Source organism: Periplaneta americana, chromosome 15, assembly GCF_040183065.1.
Source record: "Periplaneta americana isolate PAMFEO1 chromosome 15, P.americana_PAMFEO1_priV1, whole genome shotgun sequence".
In the NCBI taxonomy this organism is placed as follows: Eukaryota; Metazoa; Arthropoda; class Insecta; order Blattodea; family Blattidae; genus Periplaneta; species Periplaneta americana.
This window is the reverse complement of record NC_091131.1, coordinates 103,568,723-103,587,167: the sequence shown is the minus strand read 5'-3', so window position 1 is coordinate 103,587,167 and position 18,445 is coordinate 103,568,723. Positions and strand designations below refer to the sequence as shown.

The 18,445-nt window shown below is 35.8% G+C and overlaps 1 protein-coding gene across 2 annotated transcripts in view; it reads right to left on the bottom strand.

Moving 5' to 3' along the window:
- Positions 1-4,837: 4,837 nt before the first annotated feature.
- MetRS (methionyl-tRNA synthetase 1) overlaps positions 4,838-18,445 on the bottom strand; it is a 57,564-nt gene continuing 43,956 nt past the window's right edge. For both annotated transcript variants that reach the window (XM_069847934.1, XM_069847935.1), the window contains exons 15-17: positions 12,698-12,910; positions 10,563-10,757; positions 4,838-7,330 (exon numbers count right to left, since the gene is read on the bottom strand). In XM_069847934.1, the coding sequence (XP_069704035.1) occupies positions 7,181-7,330; positions 10,563-10,757; positions 12,698-12,910 (558 nt within the window). In that variant the 3' untranslated portion in view covers positions 4,838-7,180. The remainder of the gene's footprint in view (positions 7,331-10,562; positions 10,758-12,697; positions 12,911-18,445) is intronic.

Genomic DNA, 18,445 nt, shown 5'->3' with positions numbered 1-18,445 from the left:
TGAACGACGTGATTGATAATCCCGCTGACTGTGAGGTGAGGAGTGTGATTCGATTTTTGAATGCCCAACATTTGAAACCTGCAGAAATTTACCAGCAATTGAAAGAAGTGTATGGTGATACTGTAATGAATGAAAGAAATGTGAGAAAATGGTGCGAAATGTTCAACAATGGGCGAACGTCCATGATGAAACTTGACCCGGATGCCCATCACTCATCACAGAAGACCTGAAGACTAAAGTGAACGACAGAATCTTGCAAGACAGGCGCACATCACTCAACGAATTGCATATTGCCTTTCCTGACATTTCTCGTTCTTTGCTTGGTGAAATTGTGTCGCAACATCTTGGCTACCACAAAATCTGTGCACAATGGGTTCCACGGCAACTGAGTGACCAACACAAAACTCAGAGAATGGCCTCAAGCATTGACATTCTAGATGCGATATCACACAGATGGAGACGCCTTTCTTGATCAAATTGTGACTGGTGATGAGACCTGGGTGTCTCACAACACCCCAGAGACCAAGTGCCGATCATGTCAGTGGCATCATCCCTCATCACCCAAGAAACCGAGAAAATTCAAACAGACTCTCTCAACACAAAAAGTCATGGCTACTGTCTTTTGGGATCGCAAAGGTGTTCTTTTGCTGGATTTCATGCCAAAAGGCACTACGATCAATGCAAATCGTTATTGTGAGACTTTACGAAAACTACGGCGAGCCATCCAAAACAAGAGGCGAGGAATGCTTTTGAGAGGAGTTGTGCTTCTTCACGACAACGCCCGCCTGCACACTGCTGCTTCAACTCGAGAATTGCTGGATCAATTCGGTTGGGAAATCTTTGATCATCCGCCCTATAGTCCAGACCTTGCTCCTTTTTCACCTTTTCACTAAGCTGAAAGACTTTCTGGGTGGTACGCGTTTTGGAAGTGATGAAGAGTTGAAGAAGACAGTGAACACCTGGCTTAATGAATTGGCGGCAGAGGAGTATAACACGGGAATTCTAAAGCTAGTGAACAGATACGACAAATGTTTAAATGTAGGTGGTGATTATGTAGAGGAGTAAAGGAGGCTTCATTTATGTAACAGACTTTGTTTTTTCAAATAAATATATATATATATATATATATATATATATATTTATTTTAATTATTACAACAAAACGGTCGTTATTTCCTGGATCCCCCTCGTATTTGTTTTGGACACATTAAGGCTAAAAGAAATACAAAAGAAGAGGGGAAAACTGCATTGCGCATTTGTAGATTTTAAAAAAGCATTTGATTCGGTAGAATGTGAAGCATTGTTGTACAAGCTGTGGAAGAAAGGAATGTCGTTGAGAATGATTAAAGCTATATCAGCAATATATGAGAAGTTGGAGTTCTGTGTAAAGTACGAATGTGACAAAGTTTCGGAAAATGTAGCTACCCGTAGAGGGGTTAGACAAGGATACATACTCTCACCCCTTCTTTTTAATACATACCAGAGATGGTCGATAAAATCGAATCTGAAGCTCCAAATTTAGACGGGGTCTCCATACCTGCACTCTCATATGCAGATGATCTGATTTTGATATCTCGATCAATAAATGGACTGCAACAGGAACTTCACTGCTTGGAGAATTATTGTAGCCAATGGGGCATGACTGTTAACACAGACAAGACCAAGACAATTACTTTTAAAAACGGATCTGTATATAGTAGGGATGAGACATGGACATACAACGGGCACATACTGGAAAATGTGAAACATTTCGTATATTTAGAGGTTACTTTATCAATGAACGGGAGATGGACTAAGCATGTTGACATAACGAAACGCAAGTGCGGGGTAAAAGAGTGCGGAGGTATTGAAATTGATCACTAAAGTGCCAGATATTCCTGCAGCAACATTGGAGCTAGTATATGGATCTGTGGTTAGGTCATCTATGTTGTATGGGGCGGAAATATGGGGTTGGGAAAATGCAGGAAAACTAAATAAGGTACAAACGGACTTCCTGAAACGAATACTTGGAATTGGCAGAAGCACAGCTAACTGCGGGGTGCTAAAGGAGTTTGGGCTTCGAAACGAAGTAATTCATATGAAAGTCAGGGTGATAAAGTACTGGTTAAAAATTATATTTGGGGATCAGTCGCTTCTACAGTCGATTTTCTACAAAGTTCAACAAAGGGAGGGCTGGGAAAAGGGGTGGGTTTATAAACTGCAGAGAGGGCTGCATCATATAGGAATGGGATGGGTGTGGGAGAAAGGAGAGAATAACAGGAGGAATGTATGGCATAATGTAAAGAGGTGTTTAATTGATATCGAGAGGCAAGAGATTGAGCTCCAATGTTCGGAAAAGTCCTCATTACATCTACAATCAGAGCTCATGCTTAACTGGGGGAGGTGTGAATACATAAATTCTTGTCACAAGGACAGCAGAGCAGGTTTAGCGTAGCTAAGATTGGGGCATGGAAGGGTAATAAAATTGTCAACGAAGAAGGGGAGCGTCTTTGTCTGCTTTGCAAAGAAAGGGATTCCTATATGCATATTTTATTGTTGTGTGTTGAATTGGAACTTGTACGGAGAAAATATTTATCACCCTCGATGTTAAGTCAGAGTAGGAGTTCGCTTGCATGTCTTGACCTCATGGGGAATAGAGAATGGGAACAAAAGACTGGATTGTTCCTCTTGAAGGCGAGAAAGATTAGAACTGCAGCTGTTGAAGTCTGCGATGCGAACTGAGGAAGGGATAATAGTATACACCCAACTGTACACTTTTAGGTCTTTTAGGTTAGGATATATTATATAATGTGTTTTATTGTGTCATTTCCATTTTAATATGTGTGTTCTTGTAGAGAGTAGTTGGATGTAATCATAGGTGGGGGGGGGGGGGGGAACCTACAAAGGAGAACTTATTTCGGGTACAAAGCACGAACAGTCAGAAGACCCGTGCATTGGATTAGACAAAATTATGATAATATAAAATTTGTATGTATAATATTACTCAATAAATCCATCTATCTATCTATCTATATGACCTATAAGACACATCTGTGGCTCTTGTCCTAGCACACTAGTCTTCCATTCAGGCAGTTCGGATTCGATGATGGAATTTATGGTAGGTAAAGCAGACGTTGCAGAGGGTTACTCCAATTTCCCTCAATTCGTCTATCGTCTGCAATAGTTAAAAACTGGCTGGAGTGAAGTCTTAGGGTATTACGGATTTCCATTCCTGATATAGGAAAGGGTTGGAGCTTCAGATTCTAGGGCTTATCAGGTGCTTGTCTGAAAATGGGACATGGCTGTCAGAATCAGATTCACAAATACCATCTGGGCCACCTGTCAGACTTGGATAATTATTGCAATAACTGTATAGGGTGTCAAAGCAAGCCTAAATGCAAGGATCTGTCCTGTATCCACTCTCGAAAAGTCAAGTCAACGTAACCCATAAATAATAATGCTGGATATCCCACAAGTTGCTTTTACCTGTTGCCAGTCACTGGTTATTGTTGTTTAGTCAACTGTCCGAAGACAGGTTTGGACCTCATAAGTGACACCAATAAGGCATCAATCATGAAGCTACTGAGCCAGAAGATAACGGGGTAGGGTGGTCAGCTCCTTTCCCCCTAGTCACTGGTTAATGGTACGAATAACAGCAACAACGACCTTTTCAGTTCACTATCTGTCAACTGTTATCAAGTTTAAGATTAGAATTTGATTTCTTGGGATCATTAATAACCTAAGTTTCTGTATTTGCATTGAAATCAATGACGTCCTCTATTTAAATTATCCAAATATAAGCTTCGAAAATTTATATGGTTTAAACTTTAGGAGCCGTGCGTCCATTATAGTGGCCAGCTAGTATTATAGTCATGACGTGATATAATATGTTATAAATTGTATGTTATATATAAAATAAGTTGATATTCTTTAATTTTATATAACATTAAGGACATTAATTAAATCATTAACAGAAAAAAATGATTAATATAAAAATCATAAATTGAAAATGATAAGTAATTTATTCTCGGTATTTGATCCATCAACAAGTATAATAAATTTATCACTTGATTAAAGCAATAAAAAATTATTTTTTTTTGTAATGTTTTTTCTCCTTAAAAAAAAAAAGAGCAAAATCATTTCAACTGCAGTCAACTGAAACCCCATCAGCTTCCATGCGTATCAATACACTGATTGCTTTACATGGGCTCTCCCCATCCTTTACCATAGGCTCAATTGAGTGCAGTGGCTGGGATACGAACCTGCTATCTTAGGCACGATATGCTGGCCAAACATATCTTGTGCGCCTTAAACCGCTCTGCTAATGAACCCAAATCGAATTTACCTGATTATGCAGGTATACGAATTCCTGGTTAAGAGTTAGGCATTTGCGCGTAATAGTGGCATAAGTCTTCCAGCATCTAAGGGTTAAATAGTGATTTCAAGGGAATAACATATTAAAATTATTCAATTTTGAATTAACCAATTCTACTGTGTTAATGCATAGCACGTTTACTATGTTCACTTAAAATTCAGGACCTACTGATACTTACGTATCTCTGCAGGGAGCCATTTTGGCGTTGTTGGTGGTTTAGCTGAGTCTTTCCATGCAAGAGCTGTGTATAGCCTGCTAAAACTTTATTCTCTGCTAAAATAAAATGTCACTAAGTAAAATAATAAATTCACAGTTTCAAGCCATGAAGAAAAAAAAAGGAAGAAGGAATATAATTCAGTCTCTCTTTTTTTCATAAATAATTTCTTTTCTGATCAGAATATGATCTCATAAAATGTTAGGGCTTTAAAAGAAATTGACATTTAATAATTAAAATGATAATATAATAATAATGAAAAATTAAACATTTCTATACTAGTGCATAAGTTATTATTTCTGTTTATCTGTGTACATTAATTTAGATCATACAATAAAGTAACACTAGTTTGCGTACTGCAATATGACACCAAAAAGCACGTGTTTATACACTTCATTTGTATATGCTTGAGTAAAATATTGCAGTGTTGATAAGTTGTAGTACATTTAACTTCATATTTGTATACAGTAACTAAAATGCACATGTTATTCATAATAAGTAATATCTTGTCTTGCACATACGAGAAAGGAATTCAGATATGAAAAGCTTCATGTTCTTTCTGTACATTCACAAAGTTGAGTTTAAGGAGGAAATAACGTAATATTCCTTCTCTAAATCAAGGTACATATACATTATATATTTCCTCTGACATTTCATTGTCTTGTTATTTGACGTTTGATTTTTTTAACCAAACATTTCTTATATGACATGCTGAGTACAGTAATGTTTACATGGTTTATGATTGTTGGCCAATTCCAAAATTCTGATATAAGGAAGTTGTAATATAGTTCATTAATATGTTAACGTGGTGGTAGTAACTTTCATACATAATTCTAAGGCTCTCATCAACTCACAGCACAGTACGTACATCTCATATGTAGACAAATATCTTGTACAGATATATTGAATAATTTATGTCATAAAATAAATACCTTTTCATATTCTGTTTCTATATTAGCTCACAATGGAATACTGATTTCAAAACACGAGATAAGCTATCATTATTACACAATATTTTGATCATTTACATCTTTCAAAGATCATTTTAATTTTCTTTTCATATTAAAAGAAAACTTAGGACTTCTTTCTGTTAATGTGAGAGGTGTTCTTATAGTTGTGGTCAACAGGACATTTCTGCTTCAGCTTGACGAAACTTACGATATAATTCTACATAATGGTTGTGTCAATGCTGATAGAAATTCTTGTAAGCTACATTCTCTATTTCAAACCACAAGTAAATTCTGGCAGATCAGAATCTATTTGGTGTCTATTATAATGCCACAGCATGACAGTGAGGCAAGCATAGATGCCTCTTAGAAAATACATCAAAAGCTGACCATATCGGCACGTGCTCGAGTATTTGCTAAAAACACACTTAACAGAAGGAGAAAGATAATACTGTTCAAGTGTTTTTAATATTACACATATACTTAAATACAAAAATGACAATATTGTAATTTACGATTATAGTTACTCCCTTATTTAGTAGCTCGTTCTAAACGTAATTTTCATTTATTTGTAATGGTGCTATACAATATACCACTTTCTTTTGTGGGGAAAAGTTATTATTAGAATTGGCAGGAAACAATTTTGGTAATTCCCAAAAATGGTGACACATAGTAACCAAAATTATAAATAAATTGTTAAAAGAAATTCAGAATATAGAAAATGTAAGCTATTGTACTATAAAGAGTCTCATGAACAGTGTTCACTGCATGACAGTCGTAGTAGGCCAGAGGATAAGTTAGCTTACTTGTATTTCAAAACATAATAAAATTAAGATATATGACATTTGTCTGTCTGCTCTAACCACAAAGCAAGTGATTATCCAGCTGGCTCAGTCTGTTGAATCCTTGGTTTAATTAAACGTAATATTTTTGTAATAATAAGATAATACAAACCTTACTATGACTGTAAATAAAAGAAATAAATTTAATTCATTATAAGATAAATATTCTGCTCCTTGTGAAAATCTTAGAATAAATAAAATATCTGTACACACAATGTAAGAAAAAATTCTGCATATTCAAATATACATACTTTATAATCTAGTTAGTAATTTGCATTAAAAGACTTTGTAGAGATAGAAGAAGACATAGATAAGGAAGAGAAATTACAGGTCACTGTAAGATATTTTGTATTGCTTACATTCTGGGAAATATAAAAACTGTTATCCTAAAAGTAGATCTAAATAATGTGAAACCAAAAAAACTTGATTTCTCTATAGTAATAGTAATGAGGTAACAAAGTTGATCAACTGACAAAAGAAACGTGGTTTTGTATAGCAGGATTTGTCATATTATCAGATGTCTACAAAACGTAATTTGTCCAGTTTTTATTTTGTACAGACAAGAGGCAGATCTTGAATCTTTAAATTGAAAACTAAAGTTAACTGAAATGCCCAGATTGTTATTCTTCACCATTTCTGATGCTAGAGTAGTTCATTTGTAACAATATTCTGGGCAGTAAAATCCACTATTGTCCTCTTTTTCTGGTTCAATATCAACACTGTTCAGTCTTGGCTCCTGTCTTTTAGAACATGCAGTTGGTGTTCATCACAGTATACAATGTGCTACTGGGTGGGAACCTTGGATAGGTTACCCTTTTTCCCTGTCATTTCTTCCCCTTGCTTTTTCCCTTGGAAGGTGCAGGAGAACCCTGAATAGCCGCCAACTGCGACTTCATTGCCAGCAAGATATTCACCTGAGGTTGCCATTCATTCTTGGGAGCACCACCTGCTTTCATTTGGCGAACCAAGTCTCCCTGCAAAATGCAATTTGAATACACACAATGCAATATCTAACTTACAAGCAAACATTCTGATGGGGACAGATAAAAAAGTTAAATTTTTTTCTTCCACCATTTAATAATGTCAAAAGAAGAGCTTATATACATTTTGGCAATTTGACCGCAATTTCAAGGGCCATAAAAAAATAAGTTCGCCAGGAGCTGTTAACAGAAAGAAAGCACAGTTTCATTGAAAAAAATTATTGGAACAGGCACAGCAATTGTTGAGCTATTTTTCAACATATTCCCACTGGAATTGAGACATTTTTCATATCATGGGATCGACAGAGAGGTGCTGATGGCTGTCAAACACTGGTTCCGATCCCAGGCAGCTGACTTCTGCAACACAAAGATACAAAAACTCATCCCATGGTATGACAAATGTCTCAATTCCAGTGGGGGATATGTTGACAAATAGCGCAACAATTACTATATCTGTTTCAATAAATCTGTCCATGCAATTGTGCTTTTTTTCTGTAAACAGCTCTAGGGAAAATCACTTTCTGGACGGCCTTGTAATTGCGGTCGAGTGGCCAAAATTTGTATAAGCACTTGTTTTGACATTATTAACATGGTGGAAGAAAAAAATTTAACTTTTTTAAATGCCCCCAACAGAATGTTTACTTGTTAGTTTATTTAAAAAGGAGTTGTGAATCCTGAAGATTAAAGAAAGCTTTGTATAAACATGACATAACTACCTACAAAAACTTTCTAAAATAAAACCTAGTTCTAATGTTACTGTTTTTAAGGAATGATTTCAAAAGTCCCAGCAGGACTACTATAAAAATAATGCAATTGATTTTATGCTTTTAATGACTCCCACTTTTAAGAAATATATTTGAATGGACACTATACTTGTTTTTTGAAAGATGGGACATGACAGGAGCGTTGCGACCGGAAAAACAACTGAATGTCGCATAGCGTGGTAGGTCTGTTGCTATGGTAACGACGGTTGAGTTGCCAAACTTCCGTTCCCAAGTGAGGAGTGCTTAATAGCTCTCTTGGCAACATTTATTGTGCACACAATGTTAATATTGGAACGTTTCGTCTTTGATTCTCTGTAGATTTTTGTATTGTTTTTTTACCTTCACGTCAATTGTCAATGAATGTTTTAACGTCATCCATCTTAACGTCAATTGCTAACTTCCATCAGCTGGCAGTGTGGTAGTCCATATTGGCAACATAGCACTGTAGTTCCAAGCTCGGCCGCTTAACTGTCATGTCCCATCTTTCAAAAAAACAAGTATAGTAGCAGCACATTGCGACTGAGTGTGCATCAGTATCTCTATTGTAAGTAAACTTGTGTAAATGTTATTGTATATGTACAATCCACAAATGTTAGCATATGTGTGGAAAAATATAAAATAACACTTGATTATAAATTAAAATTATGTTTTATTTAACGACGCTCGTAACTGCCGAGGTTATATTAGTGTGCTGGTGCGCCGGAATTTTGTCCCGCAGGAGTTCTTTTACATGCCAGTAAATCTGCTGACATGAACCTGTCTCATTTAAGCACACTTAAATGCCATCGACCTGGGCCAGGATCGAACCCACAACATCGGGCACAGAAGGCCAGTGCTATACCGATTACCAATTGCACCACCCAGGGCGACCACTTGATCATAAAACAAGGAAAAATTCACAAATAATATTTTATAAAAGAATGGCGATTCTCATGTTATTACTATATGCAAGTGAATCATGGACCTTGGGAAGAATCCAAAAATGGAAAATTGAATCAGCAAGTAATGAGGTTTTTGGGCTTGGTCACTGTATATTTCTTATTGTACCACAAACAAAGCGAAGACATAATAAATGAACTGAAGATATACTCGTATTAATTTACAGAAAAAATTCAAGAAAACAAGCAATTTGGAGGAACCATATAGAAAGAATGCAGAATTCCAAGCTGCCGAAAATTATGTTGGATTATCAACCAACTGAGAAGAGAGAAAACAGAAGTTGGGAGACCTAGAAGACTTTGATTCATGGGAACAGAACGGAATGTAAAAGCCCAAACCTTGCAGATGATGATGATGATTATGGATGATGGATGATGGATGTATGTTTGTATACGAAAATCGTAAATTTAATTACTCGTACAGTACTTACTTGTACTAAGTGGGGAAAAAAAAAATCCTTTCTTAAAAAACCATGTTTAATGAAAACGTAAGTACAATAGTCCTCTAGATAGATTTACTCAGCTGAAGAATTTCCATTGCAATATGTCTGGTATTCTTCAATGTTAACAACTTTAAAAATCATGTCTTGACCCTTAAACCTCTTCTACCTTACAAAAGAACTTTCCACAACATCAGCCTGAAGTTCCATTTGAAAGTTTGTGCATGAGTAAAAACTGGAGAGGAAAAGTAACCTATAAAAACATTAGCTGCCAATATAAAACTGTACGATACAAGAAATTGCTTTGAAAAATAGCACAAAAGATTTTATTTTTATAGCATTTGAATAACCTTTTCACTTAACTTTACATCTGTTAACAAAGGCAAGCCAGATGCATCGCACCTTACACTATAGTAGGAGCAAACTAGTAACTTGTAAGTCATAATTTAATTGAATCAGTATATACTATAAACAATATGTTGTACTGTCTGCCAGTAATAATCCAGTACTATAATAAAGAAGGTGGAAGACAGAATATTTAGGCTTGGTCTACAGGTCTAGCTGATAAGAAGTGAAAGATTACAGATAGTCAAGTCAAACTCTTGTGCTGCAAAAGCCTGGCAAAATTACACTGAAGTTTTACGATGTTTGGTAGTAAGCTATTTATTGTGTCTGTTTTGTGTTTGTATTGATAATTATTTTTTATTTCAGCTTTCCATTACACTTACCTACACATGTATGACTTTTCAAGAAAGTTCGACCTTGTGGTTTTGGAAAGTTCCCTGATTAATGAAGTTCTTTCACCCATAAAGACATATGCTGTACATAGTAGTTGTGATTACCTGCCAGAAATTCACAGGTCCATCCTTTTCACTTATTTTTAAAAGGAAGCCATGTTAAGGATTTTATTTCTCTCAAAAGTCCGTTCTATCATCCATGGTTAGGTTTGAATCTATGAATCTTGCCTCTGAAGCAACGATGTTACATTATTCAACAAGAGACGTTAATTTCTATTATTAAAATTATAAATAAATTTTTAACGATTACATGTCACTTATATCTTGATGACTGTAAACTTACTAACCTGTTTAGTGATCTCTGCTTCAAGGCGAGCAACTTCTGCTGCATTGGGCAGCTGCAAACCATTTGAATTCCCAGAAACTGCTTCAATGGACTGTGTGGATGCCAACTGCTGCTTTAACTCGAGCAGCACTGCCACATGAGGTTGCCAGATAGAGCGAGCAGCACCGCTTCCCTTTATTTTGCGCACCAGTTCAGCCTGTACAGGATCACTTGCTTGAGAAAAGTTCTACCAAACTCAGTATCCTATTAATAATTATCTTTCTGTACTCCATCACAGTTTGGAAACCAGTTTCCGTCTGAATCTACACTTCTTTAACTTCTATTTCCTGAAGGCCAGTTTCTATCCAGTTATAATACACTGAAACCTACGGGCTTATTGTGTCTAACCTCGTATTTTTCATTTTGTTTCCTAGTTCATTTTGTCAGAGACCTCCTTCAGTCTCAGAAGACAATCTTTAGAAATACAACCTCAATGCCATCTTGACAAGCAGAGACCTGTACCAGTATTCTAGTTCTCTTACTCAGGAATGGCATTCTTTTACATGGTTTAAATCTACAACATAGAACTCTGTTTGTACAACACTTCTAAAGGAAAGGCTCCAAAGGATTTTTATCAACAGTAATCTCAATAGAGGTTTTGATTTATCTAGAGCAAATCAAAACTCGAGTGGTATTTAATTGACTATTTCGTTTATATAACGTCATTTCATTTTCGACCAATGAAGTGTAATGAAATTTTGAATTCCAACCAATCACAGTCAGACATCGTGATAATTTTTGCAGCTAGATATATCGCTATCAATTTACCACATGGTTGTTCTTTTGTTTAGTTAGTGTCACCAAGTCTTTTCCCGTAAATCGATGAGCATGAATCCATTAATATGCATCTACACGGTTAAACTTTTCTTTCAACTTTACGCATTCAAGAAATGAATGCAATATTGATATTTTAATATTAATTGATATATTTACACAGTGAAGATGATGTTCAAAATGGCTCGCCATGTAGTCACAAAATCTTCATGCATCTTAATTGAACGTTATAATGAATGAAGGAAGTGATGAATGAATAAATTTACAATCATGTGTGTAGTGATGGTGGTTCCGAAGTCTGTGATAGTATAGAGGCAACTGCTGGGTGACCTACAGGTATTACTAAGCGTAGGTAACAGCTGATGGTGGAAGGGAGGGAGGTTGGTTATAGGCTGACAAGTAGGCACGTGGGTTGTGTGTATTCAGATTGAAAAGTGGGTTATGCAGATTGGGAACTTGTTCATTCAAAAGTGATATGCCTAAATTACATGCCCAGGCTATATGAAAGTCTTCGGCTGCATTGGTGTATGTGTTAATATTTAAAGGGAGAATGATATGTAAAGCCTCATTTACATTGGTTAATTCATGGCCCTGCTCGATTAGATGGGTGGCGAACTTAGACTTTCTCCTATTATGTTTAAAGTCGGCAACAATTCGCTGTATCTTGTTCTAAAGTTTCTACTAGTCTGGCCAATATATTTATGTGGGCAGTTCTTGCATTGGAACAAGTATATGCCTCCTTTTTATGTTTGTCACTGGTGTTGAGCTTATTTGGAATGATGTTATTCAATTTGTTGTTTGTGAGGAAAGCTACGTCAATGCCGTGTTTTTTATAAAAATTACTAAGTTGGTTAGAAACTTTATCGAAATATGTCATACTAACCCATTCTTTTTTGATGGTAGGAGAGTTTATCGTGTGTGAAGTAAATTGGTTGTGAGATAGTTTGATTTTGCGTTTCTGAAGTAGTTTGTCTATTACCTGTTCATTGAAACCGTTGGTTCTTGCTAAATTAACAATATATTCATATTCCTTATTTAATCGGAATGAGTTGTGTGGATATAAAGGGAAGAATTGTGACGGTGTCGTGTATAGTTCCTGGAGTAGCTAAGTCGGGAGAGCATTCATGCACTAAGTGAAGGGTCCCGGGATCGATACCCGGCCCGAAAACAATTTTTCCTTGAAATTATTGAAACCTGCTTTACAGGGAGCTACTACCTGAAAGTCATATTTGCATTCTTTTCATCGTTTGAAAGAAGTATAAATAATTTTCAATTCATATTCCATTAAATGTGTTCAATTTCACATTGTTTTGTTTTATTTACCTGCTGAGCTACAGCAGCCGATAATTTTGCTATTACAGATGCATCTCCCTGGTGTTGAGCAGGGACAACGTTTGGCTGAGAATTGACAGTCTTAGGTGGTGGTGGTTGTGGTGGTGTATCTACTTCTGGAGATCGGGACTTCTGTCGTCCAGAAAACTGCTGCTTCAGTTGTTCCACTCGAGCTGGTTCAATCTTGCTGAAGAGTGGAGATGGCTGCAAAACATTATAACAACAATTCAAGTAAGGTTTGAAATCTCCAATTGTAACTTTCTTTAGTGACCTACTAGTATTTTATGGTGCCACTGCAAGAAAAACTAAAATACAAATAATTTACTCTGTCTTTTTAAATAAAAGTGTTTTATCCAATGAAAATGACTGCTTTGTAGTCTGTAAATGTAACATGCAATATTTATTCGTTACATCTATTTCAATAAGACAAATTCTTACTTCTACAATCGGAATAGAATGTCTATGACCACATAGGTTTACACTATTTTCAATCCGGTATGCAAGTGCATCTTGTGTAAACAATTTTGCTAGCATTTCACTTATTTAGTTCACATATGTCTATAGGTATGTGAATGTGTAACTATTTGTATGTGTCTGCACCTGATACAACTGTTTTGGCTGGCAGGGTTCAGTCACATCATGGGTTCTTTCCTATAGAATATGTCTAAAATCTGATCGCATCTTTGGTTGCTAACACCTTCAGATATACTCGACTAAGATTTTTCTGAACTTCCCTAGTCCAGCAATGTGGAGAATATCATTTCTGACGAGGTGAGAAAACTTGTAAGGCAGTATTCATTATTCCCAGTGATAGCACAGTTGAATTTTAGCATGAGCAAGAAATTGTTGGCAAATTTTTCCAGAAAAGCTCTCATCCAGAGAGTTTTTTTATTTGCTGTAAATCTGATTAGAAACTCCCCCATTTTCGAGGAAGCAATACCAAGAACTCCTGTCAACCTTAAAAAAAAACTTTGGCTGGATTTGAACCTGTGAACCTCGAATTTGTGGTGAATTACAAAACAGGTATGCATAAAGGGTAGAGCTTGATGCGGTTGTCCTGCAGTGACTAGCCATTTCGATTATGTAATGTTACCTTGGGTTGCCTGGTCTTCAGAAAGCAAATAGGGGCAGCAGGGTAAATCAGTTGATAGAGCAACTGGCTACAGACTGGAAGGTCCAAGGTTCGATCCTGGGTGGTGATAGGATTTTCTCATTACCAAACTTCCAGAACACTCAGCCTCCTATCAAATTGAGTACCAGGTCTTTCTCAGGGATGAAAGGGCAGTTGGAGCGTAGTGCTGACCACACCACCTCATTCTAGTGCCAAGGTCAAAAAGCACAGAGCTCTACCTCCATGTCCCCCCAGGTGTCTTTATGACACTTATAGGGATTAGGAATTTTTTTTTAGTTGTTTATTTAATGACGCTGTATCAACTACTAGGTTATTTAGCGTCGATGAGATTGGTGATAGCAAGATGGTATTTGGTGAGATGAGGCCGAGGATTCACCATAGATTACCTGGCATTCACCTGGTTGGGGAAAACCTCGGAAAAAGCCCAACCAGGTAATCAGCCCAAGCGGGGATCGAACCCATAACTTCAGACCGGCAGGCAAGCACCTTAACCAACTGAGCCAGGCTGGCGGCTTTTAGGAAATTAGGAGGAACATTTACGAGAGACAGAAATCTATGAGCACCATTTCAGGATTACTACAGAGCTATATTTATAAATATTGTCTGCTCATGCGGTATTTTATGTGTCTGCTAGTAAGCATGCCATCGATACTTAAATTTCACTCCTAAAACCTACAAAATCTTACCTTATAGAAGATGCTGAAAATATCGTCCTCTCTTGGCTGAAGAGGCATTTTATGAGAATACATTCGTATAGACAAGATTAAGTTTGGCCACTATAATGTTCCTGCATTTACTGACTGCCCGTAAAAAAATCGAACTGATTATTCATCTTGCATTAACAAAATTATTAAAGCTCAAACATTACAGGTTGACAAAGGCCCACTGTTTAAAACCAAGCAATCCAGCAGCTTGAGTGATTTTTTGCATCAGTGAAATAAGATTAATTGGACCCACAGCTTCTGATTTTTTTAGACAAGTCATGGTTGCACCTAAATGATCGTGTGAACACTAGAACAGTTGCCATCATGACATTCCTCATTATGATAGAAAAGTTGTTAATGTGCTGTTAGCATAAGATGAATAACTAGTTCAATTTTTTACAAGCAGGCAGTAAATATAGGAATATTACAGTGGCCAAACTTAATCGTGTCAATCAGAATGTATTTTCCAAATGCAATGCCTATTTAGCAAAGAAAGGACGACATATCCAGCATTTTCTATAAGGTAATCAATCTTCTTAATGTATCCAGCTGTTTGCTGACAACATAAAGTCCACTATAGTCCACTGTAGTCTATTCAGTTGTTGTTTTTCACGAGAAATGAGGGGTATTTTGATTGGTGTTCATTATAGATGCCTGTTGCTAGTAGCCAGAGGTGGGGTGTAGTCAATATATACTGCAGGGCTGTGTCTTCTGCAACTGGTACTGATGATTTTAATTTACTTCTTTTGTGGTTTATGGATGGACAGTATAGAAGAATGTGTTCCAGATCTTCATCATGATTATTACACCACACACAAGTAGGATTATCAGAAATGTGAAATCGGTGTAGGTACAATTGTGTGACAATGTGACCTGTTCTGGCTCTTGTTAAAAATGTTTGAACATGTCTGGGCAAGTTTTTATACATTTCCAGGTCCTTTGTTTCTTTTGTACAGACTGTAAAATTTTTCCTCTGTCAGAAGAGAGCCAATTGTTGATCCATAGGTTTGTAAAATGAGACTTTACTGAAGCAAAAGCACTGGATAAAGATATCACTTGAAGAGGTCTTGGTTGTAAATATGTTGCCTGTTTTGCAATATTATCGACTTTCTAGTTTCCAGGTATACCACAATGACTAGGTATCCATTGAAATGTTATTCCTTTTGGAATTCTTTTAGTTTACGTAGTTGTTTCTGAATTGGAATAATTCTATGTGCATATAGGTTTGGTACATATTTAATTATATTAAATATAGCCCTCTTGGAGTCAGAAAGTATGCAAATAGATTTTTCAGAAATTTGAGTAACACACAGAAGAGCAGCATCAATAGCTAGTAATTCAGTGTCAAGACTGGAAGAGGATGAACATGGTAGGAAATAACTTTCTTGATATTTTGGAATATAATACCCTGCTCCTCATGTCCCATTATTAGGATTTAGAGATCCATCTGTATAAATTTGAAGGTGATCCTTATATGTGCTGCAGAGTAGTTCCATGGCATCTAACTTAAGAATGTATGGAGGATCATTTTTGGAATGATTTCTTCGAATTTGTATGCTATGTTCTGGAATCATCCATTTCCATAACTATCCAAATTCCCATTGTTTTACAACTAGGAAATCTGAAGACTTGAATTTCTGAAGGAAAAGAGTTAGCTCAAATAGGAAATGTGTCTTCATTTAGATCTCCGGGCAAATTATCGTGCAATTGAAAAAATTCGTCCTAGTTGTTAGTATATGTAGGCGTCATATTTTAAAGAAATACTGGTTAATGATCAGATCTTCTGATTTCACTAGTATCTATTTAAGTTGGATATTTTTCTCACGCAGATATATTGCTCTCTTTGCTAAATATCCTGGAACATAGTAAGTTTGGTGGTGTTGAGTGAAACAGAGATAATAAATTGAAGATATTATTACAAAAACAGCCCTAGTCATTTTTAATGAGATTGAGTTAAGGACACATTTGCTACTATTTCAAATGTGTACAGACTCCAAAAACGACCCATGTCAGGTGCAACAGCCACAAGGATAAACACCAGTTGTACGGAAACAGCTGACATGTGTTGTTCTATTTATTTTTAATGTTCTCCTGAAAAATAGCAATTTTGACAAGGGTTGTTTTTGTAATATTTCCAATTACGAGTAAACAAACACATTTTATAGATATGACCTATCAGATATATGTGCACTGTTTAGAAATAAGGGCGCTGTCACTTGTTTATATCAGTGTAGAGTAGACCTAAGAAAGAACAATGAAAGGCAAGGTGCAACACATGTATAATCAGAATCAAAACGTTATTAAAATTTGTTACAGGATGTTAAACATAGAACAAACTGCATTTTGTTGACCTACTAATATCAGTGTTCAAATCATTAGTTCCCATTCCTGCCACCAAGAAACTTATATCAGATAAATAGTACTTCGTCTCTAGTAGAATGGCAAGCATGATAATCACTTCAACATCAAGGATGGCACATATAAAAAAAATCTGACAGTGGTATTTTTCAAAGATGAACTGATTAATTTAAATATAGAAATAGCTATCTCAGCAAAACAAAGATCTTCAACTTACATGCTATAAGAATCCAAAGACCAAATTGAATGCAGAAAGAAAAGAAATGAAAACAGTTATATATATGGCATTACTTCATGAGAATGAGGCTCAGTCATAACAATTGCAATACATAATTATTACTGCAGTTTAATTAAATATATTAGACATTAAAATCCGATATGATATCATTTATACATATTTTCTGCTATTTAAGCAAGTATTATATTTTGGTAAATTCATAGAATATATTAGTTTGAATGAAATAACTGTCAATACAAAAATATAAACTTTTCTATATTATAATTAGTTTCCTATTGTTAACTGGAGGTTAGTTATAATCAAGTGTGGTATTCATAGACCTCATGTTAGCCTACACTTTCAGCATGTTAAATTAGCCATGGTTATCACCATGCTAACTTTACAGTATTCATTCGCTGAATACTCAATGGCTAACTTAAACTGCAGATTACCTTTGAGAAATGTTAGATAATGCTGGGAATGGTAGTGTGCATTATATCAGAACAATTATAAAACTTAGAAAATCAGTATGCTAAAAATACTTAATAAAAGAAACATATTGAAGAAAACCTTCCGATATTAAATTTTCATCACTAAATAATATATAGGCCTAATTATATCAGAACAATTATAAAACTTAGAAAAAATAGTACACTAAAAAAAAATGCTTATTAAGAGGGAAATATTGAGGAAAACCTTCTGGTGTTAAATTTTGATCACTACATCTAGTATAATAACGGACTGCAGTTAGAAATTTCGTCTCAACTACAATTGATAAAATACAGTTATCTCCGTTTTCATATAGGTTAGAACGCAACAACACTATCAACTTCGCATTTTCCATAGTGAATTTGATGTTTATAAAATTGACGTCAAATATTCTAAATACATCCAATTTTGTGAGGTATGTTTTTTGCCTTCATCTCATTTCACAAATTGGACTAACAAAAGCCATGTTATAAACTTCATAGAGCCATTTTGCAGTGTTAGCTCGCCTTTTAAACTACTCTATCGACAGAGGCTAAATTTAACTGGTCAAACCCTGCTTAGCACACGTACTATTACTAACACCAGTTTATGAATCACTGTTTATCCACCAGAAGCAACTGTTAGGCAACACTAAGAATGTCTATGAATACAGGCCTTAGGAGCGAAAACTTCTTGGGTATACTTTGACTCTCACTTTGAGAGAGGAGCAGAGGCTAAAGGTGTTTGAGAATATGTGCTTAGAAAAATATTTGTGGCTAAGAGGGATGAAGTCACAGTTGAATGGAGAATATTACACAATGCAGAATTGTATACATTGCATTCTTCACCTGACATAATTA